This window comes from Taudactylus pleione, unplaced genomic scaffold, assembly GCF_031769625.1.
Source record: "Taudactylus pleione unplaced genomic scaffold, aTauple2 ptg000065l, whole genome shotgun sequence".
Classification (NCBI taxonomy): Eukaryota; Metazoa; Chordata; class Amphibia; order Anura; family Myobatrachidae; genus Taudactylus; species Taudactylus pleione.
This window is the reverse complement of record NW_028284467.1, coordinates 7,162,392-7,177,544: the sequence shown is the minus strand read 5'-3', so window position 1 is coordinate 7,177,544 and position 15,153 is coordinate 7,162,392. Positions and strand designations below refer to the sequence as shown.

At 42.9% G+C, this 15,153-nt stretch overlaps 1 protein-coding gene across 1 annotated transcript in view; it reads left to right on the top strand.

The window, feature by feature from the left end:
- AGAP2 (ArfGAP with GTPase domain, ankyrin repeat and PH domain 2) overlaps positions 1 to 15,153 on the top strand; it is a 241,807-nt gene that overhangs the window by 171,555 nt on the left and 55,099 nt on the right. Inside the window, exons 7-9 of the mRNA XM_088466186.1 lie at positions 2,015 to 2,121; positions 3,563 to 3,715; positions 4,846 to 4,932. Of these exons, the coding sequence (XP_088322312.1) occupies positions 2,015 to 2,121; positions 3,563 to 3,715; positions 4,846 to 4,932 (347 nt within the window). The remainder of the gene's footprint in view (positions 1 to 2,014; positions 2,122 to 3,562; positions 3,716 to 4,845; positions 4,933 to 15,153) is intronic.

The following is a 15,153-nucleotide window of genomic DNA, read 5'->3' as shown; positions in this document are numbered from 1 at the left end:
AGCCATTTTAGAGTGAACAATGTCAGTATAAAATACACATGCTGAGTATTTGTACTTTATATTAGTCTGCCTGCCTGTAATATACATATATATAGTATGCATGCCTCTAAATGAATTGCTGTCAGTGATGCCAGGTTTTCCTTTTATCAACAAATGTAAATTATACAGGCTGTTTTGTCTAATTAAAGTCAGGACATAATAGACTTGCTCCAATTAGCCACATAGTCAGTTATTTAAAGTGTTAGTAGTAAATGGGATGAATTGTCAGCCTTGAATGTGTTAGCTACTGTATATTTTTATATATCTGTTTTCAAGTGGATGACGTAACAAACTTAAATGCATAGGATACGGACATTAAGAATTTACAATTTACTTTTTAGTTTTTAGCAAATCCTGTCCTTGTCGTATAATGGTACTTTAAAGTGTATTAATGGTGGATAATGTAGCCATTATTTGTTAGAGATCATAGTCTGCACATGTCTAAACAGATCTCTAAAGACACATGTATATAATGGCTTATTACATACCTGGCTACCCTAACAACTTTTGGGGAGACTTCTGAGACAGTAGATCAGTCTCCCGAATGCTGCCCACTCCCAAAGTGACGTGGGTAATACGAGTGTGTGATGACACGGTTCAAATTGCGGCATTCCACAGCGGGGTGCAGAGCCGCCATGGCGCAGTTCCCTGTGACAAGGCCCTCACACCTTACACCTCTACTTTCCCAAACAGGCCTCTCAGTGAGATACATGTAAAAATAATTAAGTGGTTTACGTTGTAGAGTGAAATAAGAGAATCTGCTCAATTTATTTTAGCTAACAAGAAGTACAGTAGAACTAGAGAGAGTACAGACTATTACCTCCCTGCAGGTTTCTAAGCTTAGACTTTGAGCTGCCCATGATGGATTATATGGTACTGTATGCCTGCTGGGCTGCTGCAGGAGGAAGCTCCAAAGCCAATGATGCACTTTTTTGCGCTGGGTTTTTACATGATCATATTTCACCAGAGAATTAACAGAGCACTAAGTGATCTTTACTGAGACATATGGACTTTACCAGCAGCAGATGGATGGAATAGAGTAGAGCATGCTATGTACAGTACATATGCCACCAGGTCATGTGCACAGGCTCTCCATTTAATATAAGCAACACAATTGAACATCTATCCCTTCATGCCCCAGAGGTTAGCAGGCTTTGACTTCTGGATCTTGCCCTAGATAACATCTGCTATTCTTGTGAATCCTTCTTCCTGAATGACTGAACTGCAATTGTCTGTGCTGCTGTTGCCATTGCGATGCTGTGGTTACAAGCTGTCCCATCACCACTCAATTCCTCTCCCATTTTCCTGTGTGTCCCTAGTATTTAAGGCTAAAATACAATAGGAAATTTGACCTTAATCCCAACCTGATCAGCAATGTGGACAGTAACTAATGAGCAACTATTTGCATTGAAATGGGAAAGATGCTAAAAAGCTCCACCATTTCCAGTCTACCAATGATAGCCCTGAATTATCAGTTTTAGCTGTGTCAAGCGTTATTATTTCTTCAGGTTTATAAAGTATCAAATACAGTGCACTGAGTTAAGGTGGCCATACACGGTGAGATTCAAAAGTTGGTCATATCAGTTGTACGATTTCCCTTGAAAACTCTTCCCTTCAGATACAGGACGATTTGTATTTAAAGTGCAACTATTTCACATAAGACCATACGATTTGATCAATCACATCACATAATGTGTGTCAATTCCTACACAATCAGTTGAGATCTCTCTGCAAAACCATCTGATCTGTGATCCAACTAGACGACGGCGGGGACGGGCATCAGGGTCGCAGAAGACTCAAAATACAACTATTTTCAAATGACTGGTCTGTCCAACCTGTAGAAACTGCCCAAATCGTGTGATCAATCGTCCCGTGTATGGCCAGCATTAGCTGGTTGTTATACATGGCGCTGTATTAACTGATTTATTGTTATACACTGCACTGTATTCAATGATGTTTGATCTTATCAATTCAGTTGCCCAGAAAATCCTAGCGCTGAAGAGACAACAACAGCTGCTGTCATGCAAATCATTACCCAGCTCCCCCAGTCACTCCTCTGGTTCCACTCCATTATCAGTGCAGGTATGTGATCATTTACCAATGGTAGGTCTATGATTGTTGTGTTATATGTTGAATGGTATAGGGTTGAGGGGAAGTGAAATACTTGTATATTTTAGATAAGACATAGAGGTTGTCCTAGATGTGGCTTTTTAATTCAACAGATTCCATCCCATCATGCTAGGGTTATGTATAGACATGTGTAGGTGGTGCTAGTACTGTATGCACAGGGTGGTGACAGTTCATTTTCCATCTGCTATCAGATTATGTTATTTTGGCACTTTAAAGGAATGACATACGTTTCAATGGACACAAGTGTTTGGAAGTGCCTACATTCAGACCATGACGTTTTTTTGTAGAGTAAAATATGTTTTGGAAAATACTTGACGGAGAATTCTGTGAATTTTTTTCAGTCTACTTTCTCCAAATAATATAATTATGGAGGGGTCTAATGACTCAAACCTTTGTGGTTTGGGTGATACTGTGTGTGTTAGTTTGAATAATACTGTGTTATACCCCTTTTACACCGGAGCTAAAACCCGGGTTTTTGAAGGGTTAACCCGGGCAGCTCCCTGGTGTAAAAGGGCAGAGAGTTGGATCGCTGGGTCGAGTGACCCGGCAATCCAACCCAGGTAACTAGCAGGGTTTAACATGGGCGTAGCCCGTGAAACCCTGCTGTGAGTACAGCGTACTCCGGGTCACGATGACCTGGAGTGCACTGCTAGCCGGACTATTGGTCCGGCTTCAGTGGCGCTTGGAGATGACGTCATCTCCAAGTGACCACTTTCACTTCGCAAAAGCTGGGTCTATGCAGACCCGACTGCGGTGTGAGCAGCGCTGACTCGGGAATATCCCGAGTCGGCGCCGGCAAAATTCCGGGTCTGATCTGGATAGGAACTTTGTTCCAACTCCGGGTCAGACCCGGAATTTAGGTGGAAAAGGGGTATAAGTGTTATTTTGAGTGATACTATAGTGGCATATATATCAAAGCTTGATGTGAGATAAAATTGGAAGATATATATCACCAACAAATCAGCTTCTAACTTACATTTTGCAGGCTGTGTTTAAAAAATGATAGTTAGGAGCTGATTGGTTGGTGATACTGTATATATCTCACAATTTTATCTCACAAGTTTGGGTGATACTGTGTGTTACTTTGGGTGATACTGTGTGTATTAGTTTGGGTGATACTGTGTGTGTTCGTTTGGGTGATACTGTGTGTGTTGTATCTCCAGGCTAACAACTCTGAGAAATAAATCCATAGTAAGATTGTTGATAGTTAGTCCAATCACCTCCATTACAAACCTTTTAATGATCTGTGATTGTTTTCTCCCAGGTGTCAGCCATGAGGATTCAGTGGATTTCTTGCACACAGTTCTTATTTATTGTATGTCAGTATCACATGCATATGGTTCTATCATTTAAAACAAAGAATAGAATTATAAAATAAAACTGTTTGTTGCAGACCAGCAATGGAGGACCAACAAGTGACTACTCATCCTCATTACCTTCTACTCCAAACATCAGTCATAGAGAGCTGCGCAGTGAGGTGTCCATCGGAGTCAGCACCCCAGGGTCACTTCACAGAGGTGCTAAGCGTCGCACAAGCCTTTTCCCAGTAAGTTAACTGAACTGTAATAATAAATAGTTTATAGACAACCAAGATATCTCCTTCATTTCTGCACAAAAACATTGCAGATTGCAGCAAGCCTCATGAGTAGTTTGAGAGACTATATGTTGGGGCATATGAATCAAAGCTTGATGTGAGATAAAATTGTGAAATATATATCACCAACCAATCAGCTTCTAACTTACATTTTGCAGGCAGTGTTTAGGAAATTATAGTTTGGAGCTAATTGGTTGGTGATATATATTTCACAATTTTATCTCACATCAAGCTTTGATACATATGTCCCTATATATTGTTTCTTAAAGGGTGATGTATCAAGCAGTGAAAACAATGGAGAAGTGGACCAGTGGAGAAGTTGCAACCAATCAGCTTTGAGGTAGCATTTATCAACTACATTCTATAAAATGATAGGTAGAACCTGATTGGTTGCTATAGGCAACGCCTCAACTTCTTTCACTGCTTGATACACAGCCACTTAATGACTTAATTTATTATCACTAACACATTAAGGAAAACATTCAGTTGCAAAGCAATGAATGTTATTTTATAAAACTGAGTACAAACACACAGGCACTCCTACCAACCAACTGAGCTTTAACACTGATCGGCATAAGCACGGATCATTGGTCGATACAGATTATAACACATTGTGCTAATTACACTATATCATAGGTAAATTATATTAAAGTATATACATATATGTACTTTATTTTCTTTTTTGCCATCATTGCAAGTTACCATCCCAAAATGTTTACATCTTAATAGATTAAGAAACATGAAAAGGAATAACACATTGTAGCAGCTGGTTTTATTCCTATTTTACTCAGATCGTTGTAAAAGCCCCTATAAACCATTACTGTCTGTTCCATTCAGAACTGCATGAATAATGTGCCTCATGTTGGGCAAAAGTTCCGCTCCATCGCTCTGGTGGACATACGGAATATTGAATGTGATTGAAAACCAGCCTTGTCAAATCAATCACCACTGAAATAAAAAGTGGTCCCAAATGAATGAACCCCACTGTAGTGCCAAGCACTGTGACTCTGCTGTTCACCTCTTCTTTGTTGTATAAAGTGAGTGGAAAGAATATGGGATTAATGACATGTGTTTATTTGAAGAACCGGAGGGGGAGTGACATGGAAAAGAGGAGTTTTGACAGTCGTGGTGACAACTTCGGTGGTGGTCGGGCTCTGCCAATCAAACAGGTAATTAAAGATATTGCTCCTAAAATACAATTTGTAAAGTTTATTTGCTTTCCACTATATCATAGTATTTAACATTTACAGTATACTGTGGGTAGATAATGTGAACCCCAGGGGGTATATTTACTAAAGTGCAGGTTTATAGAAGTGGAGATGTTGCCCATAGCAACCAATCAGATTCTACTTAACATTTATCTAGCAACTTATGAGATAATAATTAGAATCTGATTGGTTGCTATGGGCAACATCTCCACTTCTAAAAACCTGCACTTTAGTAAATATACCCCTAGTGTAAATTATATATAGAATAACTTAATTCATACTGTAATTATAAGGGTATTAGACATTACAGAGGAGTTCCCTGATCGTCTATTAGAACTCTGATTGGGTTGATCCCAGACGGCGACCTCGGTTGCAGTGCTGGGATCGCAAATGCATCAGGGGGTGCAATACACCTCCTGTTGCATTTGCATATTAGCAAAGACTATACATAGGTAAGACTAATATCACACACGTGATACACACTGATCGCTATACATAGGTCACACTAATATTACACAGCAGATATACATTGATCACTATACACAGGTCACACTGATATCACATACCTCATATACACCAATCACTATACACAGGTCACACCATACTTGCATACTTGACTCCTGAATCTCAGGTGGCTCTCCCGGGTGCCCAGAAGAGTGGGTGTCTCACAGAGGCTGACCGCCCATGGTCGCACGCTACCCGAGAGAAGTGGGCATTCTGGGCAGCCGATAAAGCAATTTGCGCTGAAATGCATCATCATGACCTCACCCCCATTTCACAATACCACTAATCGAAGTATTGTGTAGCAGGGGCAGGGCCACGATGACACAATATCACCATCATGCCCCGCCCACTTTGCTTTGTCTGTCTGCACACCGCCCATTTTGCCGCATCCCCCCTTTCTGCATAGTCGTCCTGGCTGAAAGTTGGCAAGTATGGGTCACACCACCATCACAAACCTAATAGGCGCTGATCACAATGATTTGTATGTATGTAGGCATTGGGGATCTGGGTTTCACGACTGCTCATCAGAAATGAGGAAAGGGGACCCAGTTCTGGTGAGAAGGTGAAGGGGCAGAGGGAAAAGATCTGTAGTGTGTATTGCTCCCCAACCATATTTAGTGCAGAGTAAAGCAGGTCGTCTGAAGCAATAAGTAATTCCTACCCATACTTGCCTACTTTTGAAAAAGCATTTCAGGGAGACTGTGAAAGCAGCACCTAGGAGCGCGGTGGTAAAGTGGGCATGTACTGCTACATCTGAGAGGCGTGTCAGAAAACTGACTTACATCCAAATGTAAATGAGCCCCAAAGCTGTTAGTAAGATCTACTTGATGATGAAAATACACTGATACTTTCCAGAAAATGCAGGTAGCCATAGGGATCATTGTGTCTTTCTTATAACCAATGCAGGGAAATTATACTAATCATCCCATTTGAATGTATATATCTCTGTTTTTTTTTTTATATAACAGCATCATAATTGGAGTAAGGTGCATTCAGGGAGATTGCTGGACTCTTCAGGGAGTCAGGGAGATTGCTACTATTTCAGTTGGCAAGTATGTTCCTACCACCAGTGGCATAACTAGGGTCTTTGGAGCCCAGGGCAAGTTTAAGATTGCCCCCTCATCCACCATACAGCAAAACATATTTTGGCGCGCACCAAAAAATTGGTGTGGTCACATACTGGAAGGGGCGTGGCTACTGAAAATGGGGCGTGCCAACATGACACGTCACCCATTTCTTGTCACATTCCTTTCCATTTCATATGCACCTTACCTATACGGTGCTTTCTCACAATATGGAACCTCTGAAGAAATGTATTCTCCCTGGGACGACGGCGTCTTCAGTCGGTATTCAATATTCATGTAGGTCACATCGTCCGGAAGATGCCTGTTTGTGTAGGAATATTAACAAGGTCACCATCATACAACAGCGGTTCAACTAGACTCGTGCCCCCTGTGTAACTTCCTTCCCCCCTGCATCTTGCAGTCACACCATCATCTCACTGCATCAACTCCCTCCCCGCGTCGTCTCTCAGCCACACCATCGCCTCCCCCCTGCATCATCTCTCAGCACACCATCACCGCCCCCCCAGCATCAATTCTCAAGTACACCATCATCTTCCTCCTGCGTCACCTCTGAGCACACCATCATCTCCCCACCGCGTCAACTCTCAGCACACCATCATCTCCTCACCACGTCAACTCTCAGCACACCATCATCTCCCCACCAGTCGTCTCTCAGCACACCATCACCTCCCCCCCGCATCAACTTTCAGCACACCATCATCTCCCCCCCTGCGACAACTCTCAGCACGCATACACACTGACACATATACACATACATGCACACACTGACACATATACACACACACACTGACACATACACACACACTGAAAGCCTACGCAGACACACACACACCTCTTTCACACAAATGAAGCCAGCAGCCCCCCCATCCCCCTCCCCACACATGAAAAAATAACACACACCAACGGTGAGCTCCCTCCCGCAGAAGCTTAGCCACCCACCGCCACCGCCATAACCCACCTGCGGTGAGTGGAGACTGAGAGAGCGCCGGACAAGGAAGAATCACTCCTCACCCGGTGCAGACGGCAGCTCTTGTCTCAGGTCATGATAGAGCTTGGTAAGAAGACTGCATGGGAGGGGCTGTCGCTTCCGCTGCAGCTTTCCCTACAGGCAGCCCAACCAGCACCAGGCTAGCAGGCACAGCACACTTGCCTACTCGTTAAAGAAGTCAGCACACAATGGTGGCGGGGGAGGGTGGGCGTGCAGTAAGATGCCCCCCCCTCTGCTGTGCTTGCCATGGCACCCAGGGCACGAGCCCTGCTCGACCCTCCCTAATTTCGCCACTGCCTACCACCAGGAATACTTATCGCTGGGGTAGCTGAGGATTGTGATAAAATAATGATTATTTAGAAAGTTAATGTTTTATTGTCACAATGACACTGAAATCTTAATAAATAGGCCCTTTCATGTCGTTATGTTTCTGTCCAACCACATAGACAGCAATTTGATTTTTAACTTAAAAGAGCATACACACCATATACAAAAACCACATAAATGAAAAAAAACGTCACTTGCTTTCATGACCTGTGGGCTAATGTTATGCAGTGCCTTTTATTATCCAAACTTCTTTTTTATACAAATACATCACACACGGACATCTCAGCTCCACAAAAAAAACATCCTTAAGGTGTAATGCAAAAATGGATAAACAAACATCTGTTTAAGTACACAATATTAACCTAGAAGAGCAGTGTTTCAAGACAGATTACTGGTGCATAGCAACATTGTTTAATTCCCTGCAAATTGCAACAACGTAATCTCATCAGCTGGCAGCACATATAAGTGGTGTGAATTCAATTGTTAGTAGAGTTGCTGGCGTTCCGACCGGTTCTCTGGCAATTCACAGTCATCGTCTTCACATAGTTTTCTTCACACCTGGCAGAGATGCAGCAGGAAATCTGGAATGTTGCTGTAACATAATCCTTGGTAATGTGTACATTCACACACAAAATCGATGATTGAATCACCCACAATATGTTGACACAAATGCAAAATGGCTGTGTGATTGCTTTTACTTGTGTGGTGGTCATACCTTGAATGGAACTGATGTTTGGGATGGCTAGAATGTGTCATTGACAGCAACTACTGCAGTGCAGCTTAACACAGGTGTTCTACTGAACATAAGGAACATAAAACATAAATTCACTTCAGTGCTCATTTGTCGCAGATTTATGGAAATGTTCTCTACAGATCTTTCGCTTCTACTGCTCACAGTCAGGGGCTTATTTACAGAATAATTTTGTGCTGATGTTCCAAAAAGTAACATTCATTATTGCAGCAATTTAGAGTATATTTTCGGGGCTATTTATGACAGAAGCTGGGATATAGGCTCCAATAAGATCCATCCCGTCAAAGGTAATGATGGCTTATGTTATCACTCCAATAAGATCCGTCCCATCAAAGGATATGATGGCTTACGTTATCACTCCAATAAGATCCTCCCATCAAGGGATATGATGGCTAATGCTATCACTCCAATAAGATCCGTCCTGTCAAAGGAAATGATGGCTTACACTATCACTCCGATAAGATCCGTCCCGTCAAAGGAAATGATGGCTTATGCTATCACTTTACTTCTGGGTTCTGACTCTGCTTCTTTAATAGCAGCAGTGACCAGACATACCTACCCAACTGCCTGGCAATCAGGACACTGTAGTCCCAATTGTGATGGCTAGACAAAGTCCTTAAAACAGGGCTGCCCCACTGAAATCAGGACGGGTGGGAGGTATGCTGAATACATGGCCATACCAGCCTTTTGCTGCCCCCCCACCCTTTCTTGGTGCATGACGTCATGCGGAGATGCTAGCAGCCTTGATAATTAAAGCTCTGACTGGAGCATCAAGACAATTTATGGTGTTGATCCTATAAGGTGTACTACTCATCATGCACGCACAGTGGTCGCTCATCGCTTTATTCCATTTGCTGTACTGCACGGTAGATGGGACGATGCATTGAATGATTATAGAGTATTATTCTGCTAGTAATGCCTGGCCAGCTGTGATCGTGCCAGTGGCGTAAGTTCATCCCAGATGCCCGGAGGCAAGTTATAATTTGGTGCCCCCCCACCACAGCCAATGACACTGTAACTTAGCGTTTCACAAGCAGATACACCCGCAGTTGCACACTGACTATAGGCATGCCATGGAGGAGTGAGACAGAGAGTTGTAGGTGAAGGATTGCCGGATGTGTTGCACTGACAACAGAAGCTGCTGAGGAGCATCAACACCAATGAGTATGGACAGACTATAGATAGACGGAGGCGACAGCTGATGGTCTGACACAGAGCTCTCCGCTAGTGTATAGTGGCTTCTCAGGTGCCGGGAAGAGGTGACATGTATTGGACGTCTGTGTACATAGTTACAGCCCTAAGTGGAATGAATACATTGTGGGCAATGGATGAGGTGCCCCTTCAGTGCTGGAGCCCGGCAGCAGGCGCCTCCATTGGCTCACGTAGTTCTGCCCCTGGATCGTGCTGCCACAATAACTTGTGTTACAATATGGACTGGAGTCCGTTAGGCACTAAAAGGGAGATGTATCAAACCTTCAAAAAATATACAGTGAACCTTCTTACTAAATGTCAGTGTATAAAATGACATTTAGAAGCTGATTGGTTTCTAGGGGCAATGTCTCCACTTTATATCTCTCAAAGGTTTGATACATCTCCCCCATCACTGTCACTACTGTTGAATAGGTAGGTCAGTAGTATATTACAAGTTTGGATTAGCAGTGTCCATGTATTAACCTAAATGACACCAGCCTTGGTCTTTACATCAAAAGACCTAGTTGCCTTGACTGGGAGTCTGCGCTGCTTACTCATGCTGATGGTATTTGCAAACAGGGATCTTACCGGGAAATGTATTAAATCTGCTAAAAAGTGGAGAAGTGGACAAGTGGAGAAGTTACCCATAGCGACCTTTCATTTTATATGTACTTGATAACTGCTAAGTAAAAGCTCATTGGTTGTTGCTATGGCTAACTTCTCTACTTGTCCACTTTTCCACAGTTTAGAAAGTTTGATACATTTTCCCCACTGAAGCTGGGTACACATTATGCAATTTGTCTTAAGATATATCATTCTGATGCGGATCAACACAATATAGCGTGTAGATCCAATAGTGTGTACTCCTGATCGCGCGTGCATGGCGGTCATTCATCGTATCGTCCCATCTGCTGTACTACACAACAGCTGGGATGATGCAATGAATGACGATATGCTGCTACATGCAGCATGGAACGATATATTGCACGGTTATGCACTGGATCGTGTAGTGTGTATGGCCGGCGCGATATATCGTTCCATAGTGTCGTTCCGTCGCTGGGTACACACATAGTATAGTGCGCACCCAGCTTTAGTCTCTAATAGTATTCATTTTCAGGACACGTCTTAGTGGCCAAATATATCTTGGCTGGAGGAGTTGAAGTCACAGTGTGAATCCGATGGATTTTAACCCAGCCAGGACACTATCGACCACTAATGCCGTGATCGGACGGGGATTATTATTTACATACTGTAGTGTATCAAAAATGTTTTTTTAAATCATTCTTTGTTGCAAAAGGTATGACTAAATTCAGAACTTATATATTTGTGTCATCTATTTTTTTGATTCAGCGTTTGTTCTCCAGACGCCACCTAGTGTTACAGCCGTATAATACAGCCCAATCATTTCCTCAGTCACTGCACACACAAAAACATAGCCCAAAATGCTTGTGACCATAGGGCCTGATTCAGAGATGGACAAAATGCTGATAATTACACAGATTGAGCGATTGAATTGCGATTACGCTCGCACAGTGGATTAATGTGCAAAGTGAGTGACAGGTAGTCAGTGTTTGGGGGAGCTGAAGGGGGTTAGTTAGAACCGTTTAAACACTGTTTTCTGGGAGTGCAGAAATTAGCCACAACATTGATACTAGCAGCAGGAATGACTTAGAATGATGGCTGATGGCAGCCTGATCTGTGCTGAGTGCTTCCGGTTTGTGCATGAGCGACAGATGTGAGATGCTTTCAGTGGGCGTCTCTAAGCACTGGACGGCGAGTGAGTCATTAGCATATTTTCGCAATTGCGATCCGTGAGCGATCACAGCTGCGATGGCATTTGCGTCCATCTCTGAATCAAGCCCAGAGTCACGCTTCTCTTCTCTGAAATTAATTTTCATTTTGAACAGCTTTACTAATTATTTATTTCTCTGGGCTACTGTGATGTTGTAAATAATCAACAAGACAAGAACAAACAGTGCTTTATGCGAGGGGTTAATGTATGCTCGCTGTGAAGGGATTAATGTGCCTCATAGTACATGCTCATTTGTTACCACTGGATCAGCTAATGCATTGGCACAGTGTAGCAGCAAATGACAAACACCCACACAACTTCACTCAAGCGAGCACCTTAATTGTTACAGTTACCTTCTATAAAGAATGTTAAATGGAAGGCGTATGCTAGGGCACAGTGGGAAGCTATAGGTTATTCCTTTTTAGAGCAGCTACCTGCAGATTCTTGTGGGAAGATCTACTGCAAGGAAAACCCACACATTCCAATTGAATCCTTCCACAAAGAGAGTGCAAGTCATCCTGGCAGCAGCAGCAGCAGCAGAGTGGTGCATTTGTCTTTTACCAAGGTATAGAGAAGAAGCAGACGTGCTGCGTGGATGTGTGGGCCAGAGATGTTTGGTACCAAAGAAGGACAGGACCCTTTTGAAATCCGTAAAGATATAGGGAATGTGAAAATAGAGGACACACACACATATATCATAATCCAGCCAGCCGGGAGCATTTCTCACACAAATTGGAAAGCATACAGTAGCTGTGACAGCAGGAAGCTTGGACCATGTGAATGGTTTCTGTAGCTTTTGATCCGGGAATGTGAATAAATATGTCTTTACCAGGATGACCTGACAGATTCCAAGTCCATTTTCCTATAATTTTGATAGGGACTTCGGCTCCTATTGAAAAAAGTGCACAGCATCCATAGGTGTCCTGAAATATACCATTTTCTACCATACCATTTATTGTATACATCTTGTCCTTAATGTATTGCTCAGTACTCAGAGATGAAGGATTCATTGTCAGGTGGTTAAACAGAAACCAATATTATGTATGTAGATCACGTGAAAATGACATGGTGACTGCATGCAGGAAAATACTTCCAGTATTTGCTACAAGTCTGGAGAGCACCGATCATTTGAGACTATCCCAAGGACTTATTTTTACATTTGGCGCTGCACACCGGCTTGAGGATGTTGTAATGTAAGTGCAGACATACAATGATTATATACATCTCCCATTGGAAGAAGTGGTCGCCATCTTGACACACTGTACACCATACTTGTAGGAGTGATAACTATGCAGTATAACCTACCAGATTGATCACGATCACTGTAGTGAATGCACTATAGTCCTGCAGTATAATGCAGTATAATGTAACACATGTATAATAATAAAGCACACGATGGTGATCCTGTCTATATATGTACATATATATATATATATATATATATACCGTGTTTCCCCGATAATAAGACCTACCCCGAAAATAAGCCCTACCCTTACTTTTGAAAAACGGTCCAAAATAAGCCCTAACAAAAAAAAATAAAAAAAAATAATGGTAAGTAAATAATTGTAAAGCAGGGCTGTGGCCATGATGGGGATAAAAGCGGGACTGAGGGCATGATGCTGTCAATGTTAATTAAAATAAGCCCTACCCCAAAAATAAGCCCTATGGTGTTTTTTTGACCAAAAAAAAAATAAGACAGTGTCTTATTATCGGGGAAACACGGTATATATATATATATATATATATATTAGGGATGTGCAGGCTCGGTTCTACTCGGTTCCGTTCGGTTCTTTTTACCGGATCTTATTGGGTTTCAGCTGTCACGAGTTTTGGATAGCCAATAAGGTTCGGTAAAAAGAACCGAACGGAACCGAGTAGAACCGAGCCTGCACATCCCTAATATATATATATATATATATTGGTCACTCACCAGATTTAAGTGCATAAGAAATATCAAATTATAATCCTCACATATTCCATGAAAAAACAGGTTATCTCAGTCTCAACGTTTTAGTCCCATCCGGACCATCCACAGGAGATACAGCAATAGACCGTGTACATCAGTAATCAACCAATCCTTAGGGATCCTATATATATATGGTCAGGAAGCTCCGGAAAATAGGGTGGCACTTCTGGCTGCCTGGAAAAGAGGATAAGTCTCCCGCACCCCCCGCCAGCCGGTCGCAACCCCCCCGTAGCCGACCACCCCACAGAGACTACCTATGTGACCGCCGCGCCCCCTCTGTTCCAACCTGGCTGCTCCCTCCCAGAAAAGGGAGCAGAAAATTTGGCAAGTATGGAGTAACACCCGCACCACCGAAAGAGTTGGCGGTCCGTGGGGAGGGGCGGGGGCTGAAATGACACAAAATGACTTGACAGTCCGGCTCCCTAAAGACGTCAGCTGAGTCTCCTCTCCAGGATTTTCCCACAGAGTAAACAGTCAAAGTAGACAAGTATGTATATACCACATTAATGCACTCTACATATGATAGGGAACCCCATAGACACCAGCCATTGCATAAAACTCAGGGCCTGATACAGAGCCGCTCGTAAGCGGCCGCTCGTTCGCTCCGAGCAATGTTCGCACATCTGCGCATGCGCACGGGTCATAATGCGCATGCGCCAACCAGTCAGTGCAGTCCGAAATCGTTTGTTCGCAAAATTGCGAGTGCCTGCTAATTTGAGTGACAGGATGAGGCGTTTGTGGGTGGTAACAGGGGAAGGTGCTTGAAAACGGGGAGTGGAGATCCGAACGCAGGCGTGCCAAACGGTCAAAATGGGCGTTTTAAGGGTGTGCATAATTAACAAAGCAGCGTCATCGGCCACGTCACTTGGTTGTTTCTTAGCCTGAACTGTTCGCATGATTGCGGTAGGAAAATCCTACCACAAGCACTGCGGGCAGTTCAGACGCCTTTCGATGTACTCGATTAATCTAATAAATAGCGGAGATGACATATGATGAGAGCGGCCAAGGGGCGTCTTTACAAAATAGCGAGCGCATGTTTCGTTCGCTCACTCAGACATAGAGGCGTCAACAGACCGCAAAGAGCGAGCGCTCAATTTAAATAGCCGGCCCATTTTTCTGAGCGAGCGCAAATAGCGTCCGGCTCTGAATCAGGCCCTCGGTGAGAACTGCATTAGTTCTAGTAAAGGGCAAACACATGACACTTTAAAAAATGGTTAATTTATCACAACTGGGATGACTTAAGTGTTGGTTACTTTTTAATTTCAATATTTACATGGTCTGGAACCTGACATTAGAGGAAGTAGTGGGGCCCACCAGGGATTTCCTCTGTACCCCTGTGGGCCAGTCTGACCCTATCTAAGTTAGGCAAACAGAGTTAAAGATATTTTAGGTGTGTAAATAAATGGTGATTTGTTAAAATGAATGCTAGCAGCCTTTCTAAATGAATACTTACCGTAGAATGTGACAGTTGTTTTTGAGTGTGAAAACAGCTACGTGCAGGTATTAGGTGTTACTCTTCTTTTCACATGCTCTATAAATTAACATTGAACCTGTTGTATTGCCGGAGCTGTTGTTTTA